The following is a 13,916-nucleotide window of genomic DNA, read 5'->3' on the forward strand; positions in this document are numbered from 1 at the left end:
GAAGACTAAAGACTGCAGATACCAACTGAAGTATCAGTTGAAGAATCAGTTGAAGACTGATTACTTAATGCGCACAATGGACTGATACTAAAGTTAAGTATCAGTTGAATATTCATCCTTGGACTGATCTTCCAACGTTCAGAGGAAGCCACGTACTCACAAAGTACAACCGCATTAAATGCAGAGATCTCAGGATCTTATCTCTGCAGAGGTCATTCCTATCTCGTGGTTACTTTTCAGAGACGTCACATCTCCTGTCCATCAAAGAGAGCCGTTTCCACCCAGACAAGGAACCTCAAAGATTGAAGCCTCAGCCCAAATTCGAATTGCTCTCCAACGAAAGAAATCTTGAGGATGATTTACGCCAACGAATCTATTCAAGAGTTCTCCTACAAATAGCGCTCGAGGATCACTTCAACCTTCACCGATTCAACGACATAAGCTGAAGCTCTGCCGAAATTGCTACTCAGCCTTAAGCTTAAAATCCCCAAAGCTTGAATCGAAGAAGAGAATTCCAAAGCCAAAATCAATCACTGCTGATTACATACATTCTCTTAGACCTTAGGCAAAACTCTGTTCACCCAGAAGCCAAAGGTCAAACTTGCTTCAAAGAACTTGTTCTTTGTAAGTATAGTTGGCACTCGTTCAAACCTCCCCGAACAAGCACACAGTTTGGTTTGCAGTGCACCTGTTAAGCACTTGCGGAGTGGATTGTTGGTCTGATCAACCAACCGTGGATGTAGGAAAGGGTTTTTTCGAACCACGTAAAAGTTTCTGTGTTGTTTACAACTTTCTGTTTTACATTCTTACTTGTGTTATTTCAATTGATAAACTGAACACTGACTAACTGCAAAGAGAAACCATAACCAACAACTTGCTCCACCGAGGCTATTACGAAACTAAGTTTAATTTCCGCTGCGTATGATATCAGTCTGACTGATCTATCTTCTGATAGTCAGGAAGAGTGTTATCATCTCTGTTTTAGCAAACTCGACTGAAGCCCTTACTTGCATCAGTTAAGTTCCAGCAACTTAACTGATAACTCTTTACTGAAGAGCTTTCAGTATCAGTCGTCAACCCTGTTTGGTCAAAATTGATTTCAGTAAAACAGGTGTCTTTGTTTGCATGCAAAGTTTCGTTTTGATCTCTGACTGAGATCCCTCTGATTGAGGATTGTTAAAAAATAGCCCATAGGTGTATTCCCCCCCCCCATACACCTATTCGAGACCCTCAGGACCTAACAAAACCTAACAAGGATGTCATTCCTCAACTCCTTAACACTCAAGTCATATGTTACCCTAAACACATTCGGGTATCTCTTAGATATTTATTTGTTGCTCATCAGTTTATTCTTTGTCTCTTTAGTACAGGTATGATCACCCCATACTCGTTAACCATGAAAGTCTCATCTTTTCTTACCAGACTAGCAAATACTCTCCAAGGACATAGTGAATTACACTTAGCTAAATGTTCAACCTAAAGTATACTCTCTAGATTGCTCGCAAGAGAACGAGGTCAATCGTAGAGTGACAAGTTGACCCAAGTCGTATTCCACGAGAAAGACTTAGCAGGGCTAATTATCTATATATTAAACACGTAAAAACAAAAACACCTAAACATTCTAACCAATTTTCAAATGATCAAGTATGTATCTAAAACAACGAGAAATAAATTCTAGATAATAAAACAAACGGAAATTCAAGGATTAAAGATTCTAGGGCGACGGATCATCTTCTTGGGAAATCAATAAACAAATGAAGATCATGCACAATTAATAAACTCACAAAATTCTCCAGACGTAGGTGCTAAAACCATAGTTTTCACATTCAAGTACGAGTCTACGCTAATTAAATCACATGAATTCATCAATTATTAGACTACATGTTTCCGATTAAGTTTAATTCCAATTCAACCATGGTCAAGCAACAACTTCTTCTCTCGATCTCACATGTTGCAAACACAATCAAGCAGTGATCAATTGCTAAATCGAATATCAAACAATTGAATCGGATAAAGTGCATCAATACATCACAAGCAAATCAATTAAACCCAATTGAATCTCCAACCCTAGATTATGGAAATTAGTTCAACATGCTGTAAAAATAAAAGTAGGAGGAAAAGTAAACCATGGAATTAAAACAAAGAAGAAAAATAAATAAATAATTGTGAAATTCAAAGTGCAAATCCGTTCCAATGTGTAAAGAAAGTGAAATCAAATGATAAACTAAAGTTCTCCTATTGTTCTTGCTTCAAAAAGGGAAGATGATGGAAGTTCTAAGTGAAAAAGATATCATTTTATCTCTAAAAACCGCCCTACTTATGAGAAATCCCGTCATAAAACTGTCAGGGTCAGCCCAGTTGACTAGTGCACCGCAGCTCACTTCACATTCTGCCCATTTTCCTTCAAACAGTCAACCCGGTTGACTAGTGCGCCGCGGCTCACTGCCTCCTCTTTCCAAACTTCTTCTAATCACCCCCGATTCATTGTGAGCCATGGTTAGCAAGGCTCAAGCACTCTCTTTTGCATCATTGTGAGCTTACTTCACAATCTTCAAATGCTTTAACATCGACATTCTTCATTTAACACCTAAAGCATCACAATTAACCATTAAGCTCAAATTAACACAAAATCACCACTACTCTACACAACTTTTACAATAAAATATGACCAAACTAATAATAGACAATGACACAAACACGACAAAACACTAAACATAATTTCTTAGTGACTTTTCTAAAGTGGATAAACCGCCATGTTTTTATAGCCATTGTAGTCAACGCACTTCTACATTCCAACCAATCTTGGAATTGCATGCCCAGAACAATCTGTGAGTCCCCATGATTACATTTAGGATCATAAATTACTCTCTTTTTTCTATGTCGCTCACCATCACCATGCTCATTTGTCTAAGATGAATGCACATCACCATCTAACTCCTCATACTCATAAATAGGTTCAACACCAATATCAAAGTCATTAATTATATCTGCTACATAAGCTAAGTCAAATAAATTACTAAGATGTTTCAAATTAACCTAGCGTGCAAATTCATCATCATAAATGTAGTCTAGGTCATCTAGACTAACACCAGAATCCACACCATCAGGGTTAAATATTCATCTTCACTATTTTCACTCTCGCCAACACTCAATCCATCAACTACCATTTTAGCCTCACCATCTCATGCCATATCCCCAACCTCAGCATCATGTATCCGATCACCTTCATGTTTACTAGCATCTATAGCTGCATCATTATCTACAACTCCACCTACATCTAACCTACCCACCACCAAACACATCTCCCTCAGTGAGGTCTTCTAATTGTTTCCCCCTTCAACATAAGCCAATACCAACATTTTAGAACGTAACATCCAACATGGCCATTACTTCTTTATTTCCTTCTATGTCCATATATATATAGGGGTGGGCTACCATGAGAGCACATCTTAAAATAAGAAATAAGAGCAATTTTTAATGTATGAATTTTATGTAGAACACATATGAATTCGATGTATAAAGGTATGAATTATGAAAAATAAATTTTTGCTACCTTTGGGATTCGAACTCAGGACCATAAATTCATCCAACAGGATTACGAATCAACCGTATATCTTGATGATCTAAGGGCTGAAAATTATTCTTATTTTATATCTTAAGAAATGCTCTTATTTTAGCCCTTCCATATATATATATATATATATATATATATATAGGGTTGCGCTAAAATAAAAACCAATCTTAATCTATAAAATAAGACTAAAGATAGGCCCTTGATTTGAATTAAATGGACGGACAGATTTTGGTGATATATATTATGGGTATTTAATACAGATTTATGGATGAGGATAAGAAAGTAATTTACCATTTTTAATATAACTATCTTCTCCCTAAATCAAGGGATCACGTTTATGTCATTATAGCATTCCATAACTATAATACTCAATATTTATCACGTCCAATAGCAAATCTAAGAAAAAAAAATAGAATTGGAGTTCAAGAACACACTATGAATTTTTATAGTTTAGACGATAAAATTGGATAATCATTTCTGTACACCATACACAACACCAGATCATCTGTGCAAACATAAATAAATAATACACTGCTATTATTCCAAAATTCATACATCAATTAGAGAAATTCATATTATAATAACTAAATGTACATACAACAACTTTTAGAAATAAAATGCATACTAGGAAAAATTCAGACTTAGTCCTCGCACACAAGTAAAAATTCATACTACACTGGTTTTAGTTCATACTACAATGTTCTATAATTCATTTATATACTCCATGCACAACACTAGATCACCTCTGCCAAAAAAATACTCCCAGCCGTTAGAATTATGTATATATATTATACCTAAATTCATACATCACGCAAAGAAAATTCATTAGAATTATGTGTTAGCTAAAATAAAGTCAACAATTGTTAATCTTATTCACACACAATATAGTGGTTCATAAGCAAATGAAATTTAATTCAGACATAAAAGAACTTAATTCAGACAACAACTTTTAGAAATTAAATGAATACTAATAAAAAATCAGACTTTGTATGAGATATTGTTGAGATCTATCTGCAGAAACCGAGGGTCAATCATTTCAAATCTTAACTTCCATAATTAATTGGAGTGATAATCGGAACCGTGTGATTGTAGACATGGAAGGTCAAGAGCATATGTCAATAATACCCTTCAACCTTAAATTTGTATGAATTTTTTAATTTATTTAATGAACTATAGATTAGTCAAAAAAATGAATCCCAGCCGTTAAGTCCCATATGATCTACGATTATAAATTAGTCTTATTTTATAGATTAAGAGCAGTTCATTGAATAGCGCACCCCTATATATATATATATATATATATATATATATATATATATATATATATATATTTGGGATCCTATATACAGTAGTGTAATCGAACCGAGCCAAACCGACTAGTGGTGTGTTCAAGTTTGATTTGTTTAGTATCGAGTCGAATCCCAAACTTTATTTATCGAATACTTTGAGTCTCACGAACTTAATCGAGCCTATACGAACTTTCTAAATTTATATTTATATTCAAAATATTGATTACTTTCTTTTAAAACAAATTATTTCATTCAAAATAATAAATATATTAATTATTTTCTTATAACAACTTAAGAAGAAGTGTTAATTAGAGATTTAATTTATATAATTATTATTAATTTTAGTAAATAAATAGAAGTTGTACCTAATAATAATTTATATTTTCAAGTTGAATAACTTAACGAATATTTTCGAGCTAACGAGTAGAATACTATCAAGCTCAAGTTTGGTTTGTTTATTTATCGAACTTCTCTAAACGAACTTGAACGAGCATTTTTCGAGCCAAGCTTCAAATAGTGTGCGAGCGATTTGGTTTGTTTATAGCCTATATGAGAGTCTAGTCAAAGAATATATATATTCCAATACTCTTAATTTCATACATTAAACTAAAATAACCTAACCTATCAGGATCTAAGGGTATCCTAAGGTGGAAACTTCCTCCACAACACAATTGGTAACAAATTTACCACCATAGCTAATGTTAATTGAAAATTTCGAATGTAAACAAAAAAATGGTGTGATAATATTTACTACTTGACCCTTACTCATTCCTCATTTTTACTACAAAGAATGGATAATATTATCCCTCCAAAAACGGTGTGATAATATTATCCCTCATTTGTAGTAAAAATGCGGAATGAGTAAGGATCAAGTAGGAAATGAGAGAAAAGAAATAATTCTTCTTCACTCTCTTCTCTACACAATTCGGCCCTCTCTGATTCAGTTACTCTATTTGTGTCCTTCTCACTAACCTTTTCAGTCTCCTTTTCATTGACCTTCTCTGTAATATTTTCAGTCATAAGCTCATCTATGCTTTCACTCACCTTCTTAGTAATCCTCTCAACATGCTTATCACTTGATTTCTCCCTCACTTTTTCATTGATAGTCTCCTTCACTGTCTCTACAACTTTCTCTTTAACCTTACTCTTCTCCTGAACCTTCCCCTTTCCCTTAGACTTTTTTGTAGGCCGTTGCACTTCAGGGCTAGCCTCATATGGTGTGTCCAAGTTATCCCCATTTTCATTCTCAATAACCATATTACCACCCTCTGAAATTGTCAATGCAGCTCTTTTACAGCCCTCAACATATACTCTAACATATCTACGAGTTGGAGTCATCTGACTTAACATAGCAAGGACATCAGTGTCGTCCTCAACTAAGCTAAAAGAACTCCCATCAATATCCTTACACCAAATGTGTTCAAATGACTCATAACCTAATTTCTTGATTTCTTCAACTAAATCGAAGTAGCCAAAGAAATCAGTATCTAGCCCACTACGACACTCGGTTTTTCCACCATAATACGCTTCACCCCCATTGTTAATTAGATTAAATCGACCACCATGTTGTATAAACAATCTAAAAGCACTGCAAATTCAAAAATAGAAAAAAAAAAACTCAGCTAAATCAACAAATTCACACACCCAATTCAGTAAATTTCATACAAAATATATAACTTTACTTACCTTTCCGCCATCTTCGTCCTTCCTCGATAATTCTTCAAAGTTTCAGTTTTTGGTCGTAGCCCTAATTTGGAAATGAAACTAATGTTGCAGGTCTAGCCTTAGTATACAAAACGAGGCCGTTTTTTTGTCAATAAAAGCCATGTCAACACTATAACTAAACATGTCAGATAAGAATTGAACACGTCGGATATGCCACGTATTTCGCCGGAAAATTTTTTCGGGCCAAAAATTAAAATGGGTGCGAAGGTTATGTATTGTCAGGCAGATTTTCAAGCTCATATCTAAATTCAAAATCGGCGAAAGTTGGCGTATTTATAGTGTAAACACAAATTTTTGTATTTCAATTTGATAAAATACAAAATGCTTTACAAAGATAATTTGATAGAATTTGAAGATAGATTTATGCGGGTTGCAATCTCTAGTTAATCCTCTGATTCTTCTCTTCCATTTGATTCTTGAACAAATTCGAAGGTTCTTGAAATACTTGTTTTGATGACGCCGATCCAAAGGACTTAAGTCATGATTTTGGATTGAACGTTGAACTTGATTTGATTTGAGAAGAACGTCCTTAGAAATTTGTAAGAACGCCTTGAAGCTTTGGGACTTGGTTGATTTGATTTGAGGAAGATCGTTCTTGGAATTTGTAAGAACGCCTTGATCACTTGAAGATTTGAAGGTTTGATCACTTGAAGATACTTGAAGAATACTTGAAGATTTGAAGATACTTGAATACTTGAAGATTTTGAAGGATACTTGAAGATTTGAATGCTCAAATACTTGAAGATTCGAAGGATACTTGAAGATTTGAATACTCAAACGATTGAAGATTTGAAGGAGACTTGAACGTTAGATAGAATTCTTCAAGATACTTGAATACTTGGAAGAATACTTGAACTCTCCAATTCTTCGCCTCTTTCAACTTGCGATACTAGAGAGAATTCTTTATACTCTTCGATCTTCCGTTCCTTCATGTTGTGATAATGAGCACCCCAACACCTCTATTTATAGATTTTAGAGATGGGCTTCATGGGCTTTATGGGCTTTGGGCCTCCATGTATGGGCCTTGGGCCTTAGGTGGCCAATAAGCCCATTAATTCATTATATTAAATATTAATCATATATATCTATTTAATTAGGAATAAAATCCCATTTAATAAAATAGAAAATATAATTGAATATTTAATTCATGAATTTATACGTGGCACGATTTAATTCGACGACAATTTAATTGTCTACAAATTGCCCCATCGAGACTTGTTTATGGACGAAATGTCTTTGGTAATAGACGAGTCTCGAAATTTATTTCTGATAGTTTAAACTCTTATCGAGGAGTTCTTGATTTGAATTTGAATTTTTTCGAATTTGCAAATAGTTTATACTCGTATTTAGGAGTTCTTGAATTTGAATTTGAATTTGTAAATAGTTTATACTCGTATTTAGGAGTGCTTCAATTTGAATTTGAATTTGTAAATAGTTTATACTCGTATTTAGGAGTTCTTCATTTGATTTTGGGATTTTAAATAGTTTATACTCGTATTTAGGAGTGCTTGAATTTCTTTGGATTTATAAATAGTTTATACTCGTATTTAGGAGTTCTTGAATTTCTTTGGATTTATAAATAGTTTATACTCGTATTTAGGAGTTCTTGAATTTCTTTGGATTTATAAATAGTTTATACTCGTATTTAGGAGTTTTTCATTTTCTTGAATTTGCTTTTTGATTTTTGTCCAATTTCGCAATTTTAGCAATTAAATAATTAATTGCTTAATTACTTTTTGAAGTGAGCAACCAACACTTTTGGTCAATATATATTTGAGACCATGTTTCAGTTTAAACCAAATGTATGGGCTAATACATTTCTAAGCCCAAACCACATAAATTTCCTTAAACCCATTTTCGAAATGGCAACTTCCGATTTAATTTTGTTTTGATCACTTTTTGTCTCTTAATCTCAGCCGTCCACTTTTATGGCCAATGATTTTCACCAGCAGCTTTATTTTGAGAACTTGTTGGCTACTGCAAGGTTGAATTCTTCTTTTGGCTACTTTTCGCGCCATTTTCTTTTCCTCATGACAGCATTACTTTTTTTTTGTTTTTTTTTTGTTTTTGTTTTTTTTTTTTTTTTTTTTTTTTTTTTTTTTAGCCATCTCCTGCATACCAGCCCGGGTGTAGTATTCGTAACATTTAATATAGTATGCTCAATGTTTAACAGCTTGTTTGATGGCCTTTTCATAGCTGGAACTCCACCATTTTTGTACCACTATTTCTCTTTTCCAACAACTTTTAATTCATGCGCATATACCATGCTTAGCTATTGCCAGCTATCATTTGCACCACTGAACTTTCCCTTGCTTATATATAAATAAAGCCTCTAGTCTCTTGTGAACAGCAACACCACTCTTCACTTTTTCCTTTCTTTGTAGCAATAGCATTAGAAGCAATCTCCTTCAAAGAAATCCATCTCTCTTTCTTTCTTCTTTATTGTCGCCATCTTTGATAGAGTTAGCTGTAGCTTGTCTTCCATTAACAGCCCTTCTATTTCAGTCGGCGTCGCTACCTTTTCCGGCTCGGGCTCGGGCTGCGAGGGCACGTCCTTCTCCGGGGCAGTGGGCTTCTCCGCTAGCTTGGCCTGCCTGTGCTTGATAGCGCCCAGCTCCATCTCTGGCTTGAATTTCACCGGCCCGAACATGAATATCCTCCTCCTTGACTTCGCCGACATCGACGTCAGCGAGCTTATGTTCACCCTCTGCACGTGGTAGTCCACGTCCACGTCCGCGCTCTTCGGCCGCGCCAGCTCGCCTGAGAACCGCGTCGCCGATCTCGCTTTCGAGTCTCGTCTTCTCCTCGTCGTCTCCGTTGAGCTTCGATTTGAGCTCGCGAATCTCTTTGAGTAGAGATTCATTGTCGCGTTGGAGCCTCTCGAAGTTGAGCTTGAGGCCGTCGTAGCTGGCCTTGAGGCCGCTGTAGTCTCTCTCCAACTGTTTGGTCTTCCAGCGCGCGCGGCGGTTCTGGAACCAGACGGCGACCTGGCGCGGCTGCAGACCGAGCTCCTGAGCCAGCTTAACTTTCCTCTCCGGCTCAAGCTTATTCTCGACCTCGAAATTCTTCTCCAATGCCTTGACCTGATCCACGCTCAATCTCCGTTTCTTCTCTGACACGTGCCCCGATTCCTCCTCCTCCAAACCCTCCAGCATCGTCTGGAACTCCCTCGCGTACATCGGATTATTGCTTTCTTCCTCTGTAGCGTTGGGACAGATGGACATCAAACCACCCAAGGAATCAAAGTTGCTGAGTCTCTTCGTTCTTTGATCGCTGCAGAAAACGTGGCGCCGGCAACGGGAAGAGGCTGGCGGCAGTGGGCAGATTTTGGGTGGACAGTGGCGTGAGGTGGATGGCGTGAAGGAGACGGCACCGGGCATAGCTCCTTGCACAATGTTATAAAATCCCCCCATTTCATGTGGCACTTTCGTATGAACCGGAGGATCTGTTCAGTTGTAAACATTGACATCCCTTCCAAATACTCTCCATTGACACCATTTTCTTTGAATATTTCGCGATAGTTACCAAGATTTATTTCTTCCAACCACAGGCCAACATCCTCAACTGTCCAAATAAAGAAATCCAGAGGCTCCGGCTTCTCTTTCTCTTTGCTCATGACGCAGAACAAAAACAAAAATTTCCAAGGCCCTTTGAATTTATGGGGCAATTAAGGGTTCTGATTTTCTACATTTGTTGATGAGTGCGTTGGTCTTTCTCAGTGAATGTGAGTGGAGAGAGAGAGATGACTGATGGGCCTTTATTATTTGGCCCATTTTCCTTATAATTAGGTCCAACATAAGTCAAGCCCAATTTTCGTTTTTTTTTTTTTTTTTTTTTTTTTTTTTTTACAAGTAAATTCCCAAGTTTTTGAATATTGCTTATGTTTTTTCCTTGCAGTTAATAGCGATGAGAATTTGGCGATGACAATATTGGGGGGTCATGTTCAAGACTGGCGTAGTCTCATTAACCAACTTCATGGAAGATTTTGCCCCAAACGAGATGCTTTGAGTATTTGCAAAGTTCGGAATCTATTGACATCTCCATCAGCCTGACTAAAGATCATCCTCAGAGAGTTCATCAAAATATGACAGCAGCCAACCTATTTCCTGCCAAATCCTTATTTGAGTGATGTTTACTTTGCACTTCAGGTGGCTCAATTGGCTTTTAATCAGATTTCGGGTGCGCTCGGATCTGGCTCAAGCTTATTCTCGACCTCGAAATTCTTCTCCAATGCCTTGACCTGATCCACGCTCAATCTCCGTTTCTTCTCTGACACGTGCCCCGATTCCTCCTCCTCCAAACCCTCCAGCATCGTCTGGAACTCCCTCGCGTACATCGGATTATTGCTTTCTTCCTCTGTAGCGTTGGGACAGATGGACATCAAACCACCCAAGGAATCAAAGTTGCTGAGTCTCTTCGTTCTTTGATCGCTGCAGAAAACGTGGCGCCGGCAACGGGAAGAGGCTGGCGGCAGTGGGCAGATTTTGGGTGGACAGTGGCGTGAGGTGGATGGCGTGAAGGAGACGGCACCGGGCATAGCTCCTTGCACAATGTTATAAAATCCCCCCATTTCATGTGGCACTTTCGTATGAACCGGAGGATCTGTTCAGTTGTAAACATTGACATCCCTTCCAAATACTCTCCATTGACACCATTTTCTTTGAATATTTCGCGATAGTTACCAAGATTTATTTCTTCCAACCACAGGCCAACATCCTCAACTGTCCAAATAAAGAAATCCAGAGGCTCCGGCTTCTCTTTCTCTTTGCTCATGACGCAGAACAAAAACAAAAATTTCCAAGGCCCTTTGAATTTATGGGGCAATTAAGGGTTCTGATTTTCTACATTTGTTGATGAGTGCGTTGGTCTTTCTCAGTGAATGTGAGTGGAGAGAGAGAGATGACTGATGGGCCTTTATTATTTGGCCCATTTTCCTTATAATTAGGTCCAACATAAGTCAAGCCCAATTTTCGTTTTTTTTTTTTTTTTTTTTTTTTTTTTTTTTACAAGTAAATTCCCAAGTTTTTGAATATTGCTTATGTTTTTTCCTTGCAGTTAATAGCGATGAGAATTTGGCGATGACAATATTGGGGGGTCATGTTCAAGACTGGCGTAGTCTCATTAACCAACTTCATGGAAGATTTTGCCCCAAACGAGATGCTTTGAGTATTTGCAAAGTTCGGAATCTATTGACATCTCCATCAGCCTGACTAAAGATCATCCTCAGAGAGTTCATCAAAATATGACAGCAGCCAACCTATTTCCTGCCAAATCCTTATTTGAGTGATGTTTACTTTGCACTTCAGGTGGCTCAATTGGCTTTTAATCAGATTTCGGGTGCGCTCGGATCTGGGCCATTGTGAGTACACCCTTTGAAGATTGCTGGTTACATCTTCTATCTGCGTGCATCTGAGCAGGCTCGATGACTCAATGGTATTCTATTATGTCTGGTGAACATGTGTTTCAACTCCACGAGCGGATTCAACTTTAGCTTGGAGAGAAGTGAATTTGTCGATGCATAGCCGACCTCAATGCCAGATGATTCAATTCTTTGACAGGTCTTGGGTGCGCTCAGGCCTGGGATTGTTTGAATCTGGTTTGAGTGAGGTTGTTGTTATGTTTGGCATCTCACGAAGTTGGGAGAATTCTGCACAACGGTTCGAGAAGATTGAGTATTTTCTTCTTGATGCTTAAGCCAAGGAGAATGAAGCCATCGTCCGAATTGCTTTGATCAAGGAAGTGCTTGCTATGATAGAGAGGTGGAAGACAGAGATGACGTTGTCCTTCAAGCAAGATAGTGCCTCCTTTCATATTGTCCGAGGTGCAATCCCATAATTCAAAAGAGATTTTGACAAACATAAAGTTGCACATGTTGATGAGGAAATGCTGCGGAATTTTGAAGACTTCAGAGTCACTTTTGATCTCTGCTCAGAGAACTTTGGAGGATCAAGACCCATTTGCTTAGTATTGGTGCAAACCGCAGTTTCTATCATTTCTCTCTTGATGATTCTTATTTGGTTTGTGATGGATATTTTGACACCTTCTCCAAATGCTTGTGCTTCTTTTGATGGCTTGATTTTCTTCCCAATTTGAGACATATTCGGCTTCACATAATCAACTTAAATCATAACTTTGATGATATAAATTGAAAAGAGTCAAACACAACTTATGACTGAACCTAGAAATTATCTAAGCTGCCTACGTACCCTTTTGAAAGGGATCAAGTCAAAACGTAGTTCATATGATCAACATGTGTTTGAGATTGGGTGCCGTGCACAGTTTATACTCATGCGGGCCAGGAGTAACATGCAGTTTAGGCTCGTGCGTCAAGGAGCTGTCTTCATACACTCCATTTTGTTGCTTTTCTTCATCTGACTCATTTTTTTTTTTTTTTGGCTTTTCTGCTTTTCTATTTTTTTTTTTGGCTTTTTATGCTTTCCATTTTTTTTTTGGCTTTTCTATTTTTTTTTTTTTTTTTTTTTTTTGGCTTTTCTATTTTTTTTTTTTTTTTTTTTATTAAACTATATACATATGTACATGCTTCAACTTCTACCACCCTTCAAGGATAGTAGTACTTCAAGAACTTTCCGTTGAGAGTGATAACAATTGGCCTCCTTGCAGCGAGGGCCATGTCTCCAATTTGAAAAGAGGGCGCTCGCACTGCTTTGTTGAAGGATCTTGAAGGAAGAGCTTGATAGTATTCCAATTTTTGCTGGACTTCTAGTCTCTCTTCATCCAGAGTTTCCAGTTCTTTGGGGCTCAAGTGCGAATTCTCTTCTCCAACGACCATTTTCTCGCAGGAGGTGATATGGTTTGTTGTGACAACGTCTTCATCTTTTCGGCGAGGATCTTTGCAATCAAAACACGTCTTTATGCTTTTATTTCTCTGGCGTATGAAGGTTATATTCTCTGCAACGCTTGTTGTGATAACGCCACTTCTAACGAGACTTGCAATTTCACGGCGCACTTGACTTTGAGTAGTATGAGGAAGAGAAACTGGATTACTAGCACTATTAGTAGTGTAGTAAGAGGAAGCCACACTTTCTCTATCTTCTTCATCTATGGCATCTCGTGTGAAGATGGTAGTCTTCATTTTGGCTTTCAATTCTTTTCCACATGATATGAGCAAAGTGGTACACCTCTTCATACGAGAAGGAATCGAGCTCCTTAGCTTTTCTGTTATGTCCAATTCATTGGCCCCTTTTGTCACGTCCTTTTTCCATGACTTGCCTTTGCCAAGCCTTTTAAAGACAGATATTCGTTGAGCTTTTCTTTCATCCAATCTTTTGAAAACAGAAACCCTTTGGGTTCTCCGATTGCTTGAAGAT

The 13,916-nt window shown here is 37.3% G+C and overlaps 1 protein-coding gene across 4 annotated transcripts; it reads right to left on the reverse strand.

Annotated features, from left to right (window-relative positions):
* Positions 1-9,089: 9,089 nt before the first annotated feature.
* Positions 9,090-11,014, reverse strand: LOC131020063 (homeobox-leucine zipper protein ATHB-6-like). Of its 4 annotated transcripts, none has more exons than XM_057948707.1 (2): positions 10,829-11,014; positions 9,090-9,719 (listed from the first exon to the last, which is right to left on the reverse strand). In XM_057948707.1, exons 1-2 carry the CDS (start codon positions 10,967-10,969, stop codon positions 9,090-9,092), a joined length of 771 nt encoding a protein of 256 aa, XP_057804690.1. In that variant the 5' UTR covers positions 10,970-11,014. The 4 variants fall into 4 exon arrangements, with proteins under 4 accessions (XP_057804690.1, XP_057804689.1, XP_057804688.1 ...); XM_057948706.1 differs by having other exon boundaries at positions 10,802-11,014; XM_057948705.1 differs by having other exon boundaries at positions 9,090-9,722; positions 10,802-11,014.
* Between the last annotated feature and the right edge of the window lie 2,902 nt (positions 11,015-13,916).

Source organism: Salvia miltiorrhiza, chromosome 4 (assembly GCF_028751815.1).
Source record: "Salvia miltiorrhiza cultivar Shanhuang (shh) chromosome 4, IMPLAD_Smil_shh, whole genome shotgun sequence".
In the NCBI taxonomy this organism is placed as follows: Eukaryota; Viridiplantae; Streptophyta; class Magnoliopsida; order Lamiales; family Lamiaceae; genus Salvia; species Salvia miltiorrhiza.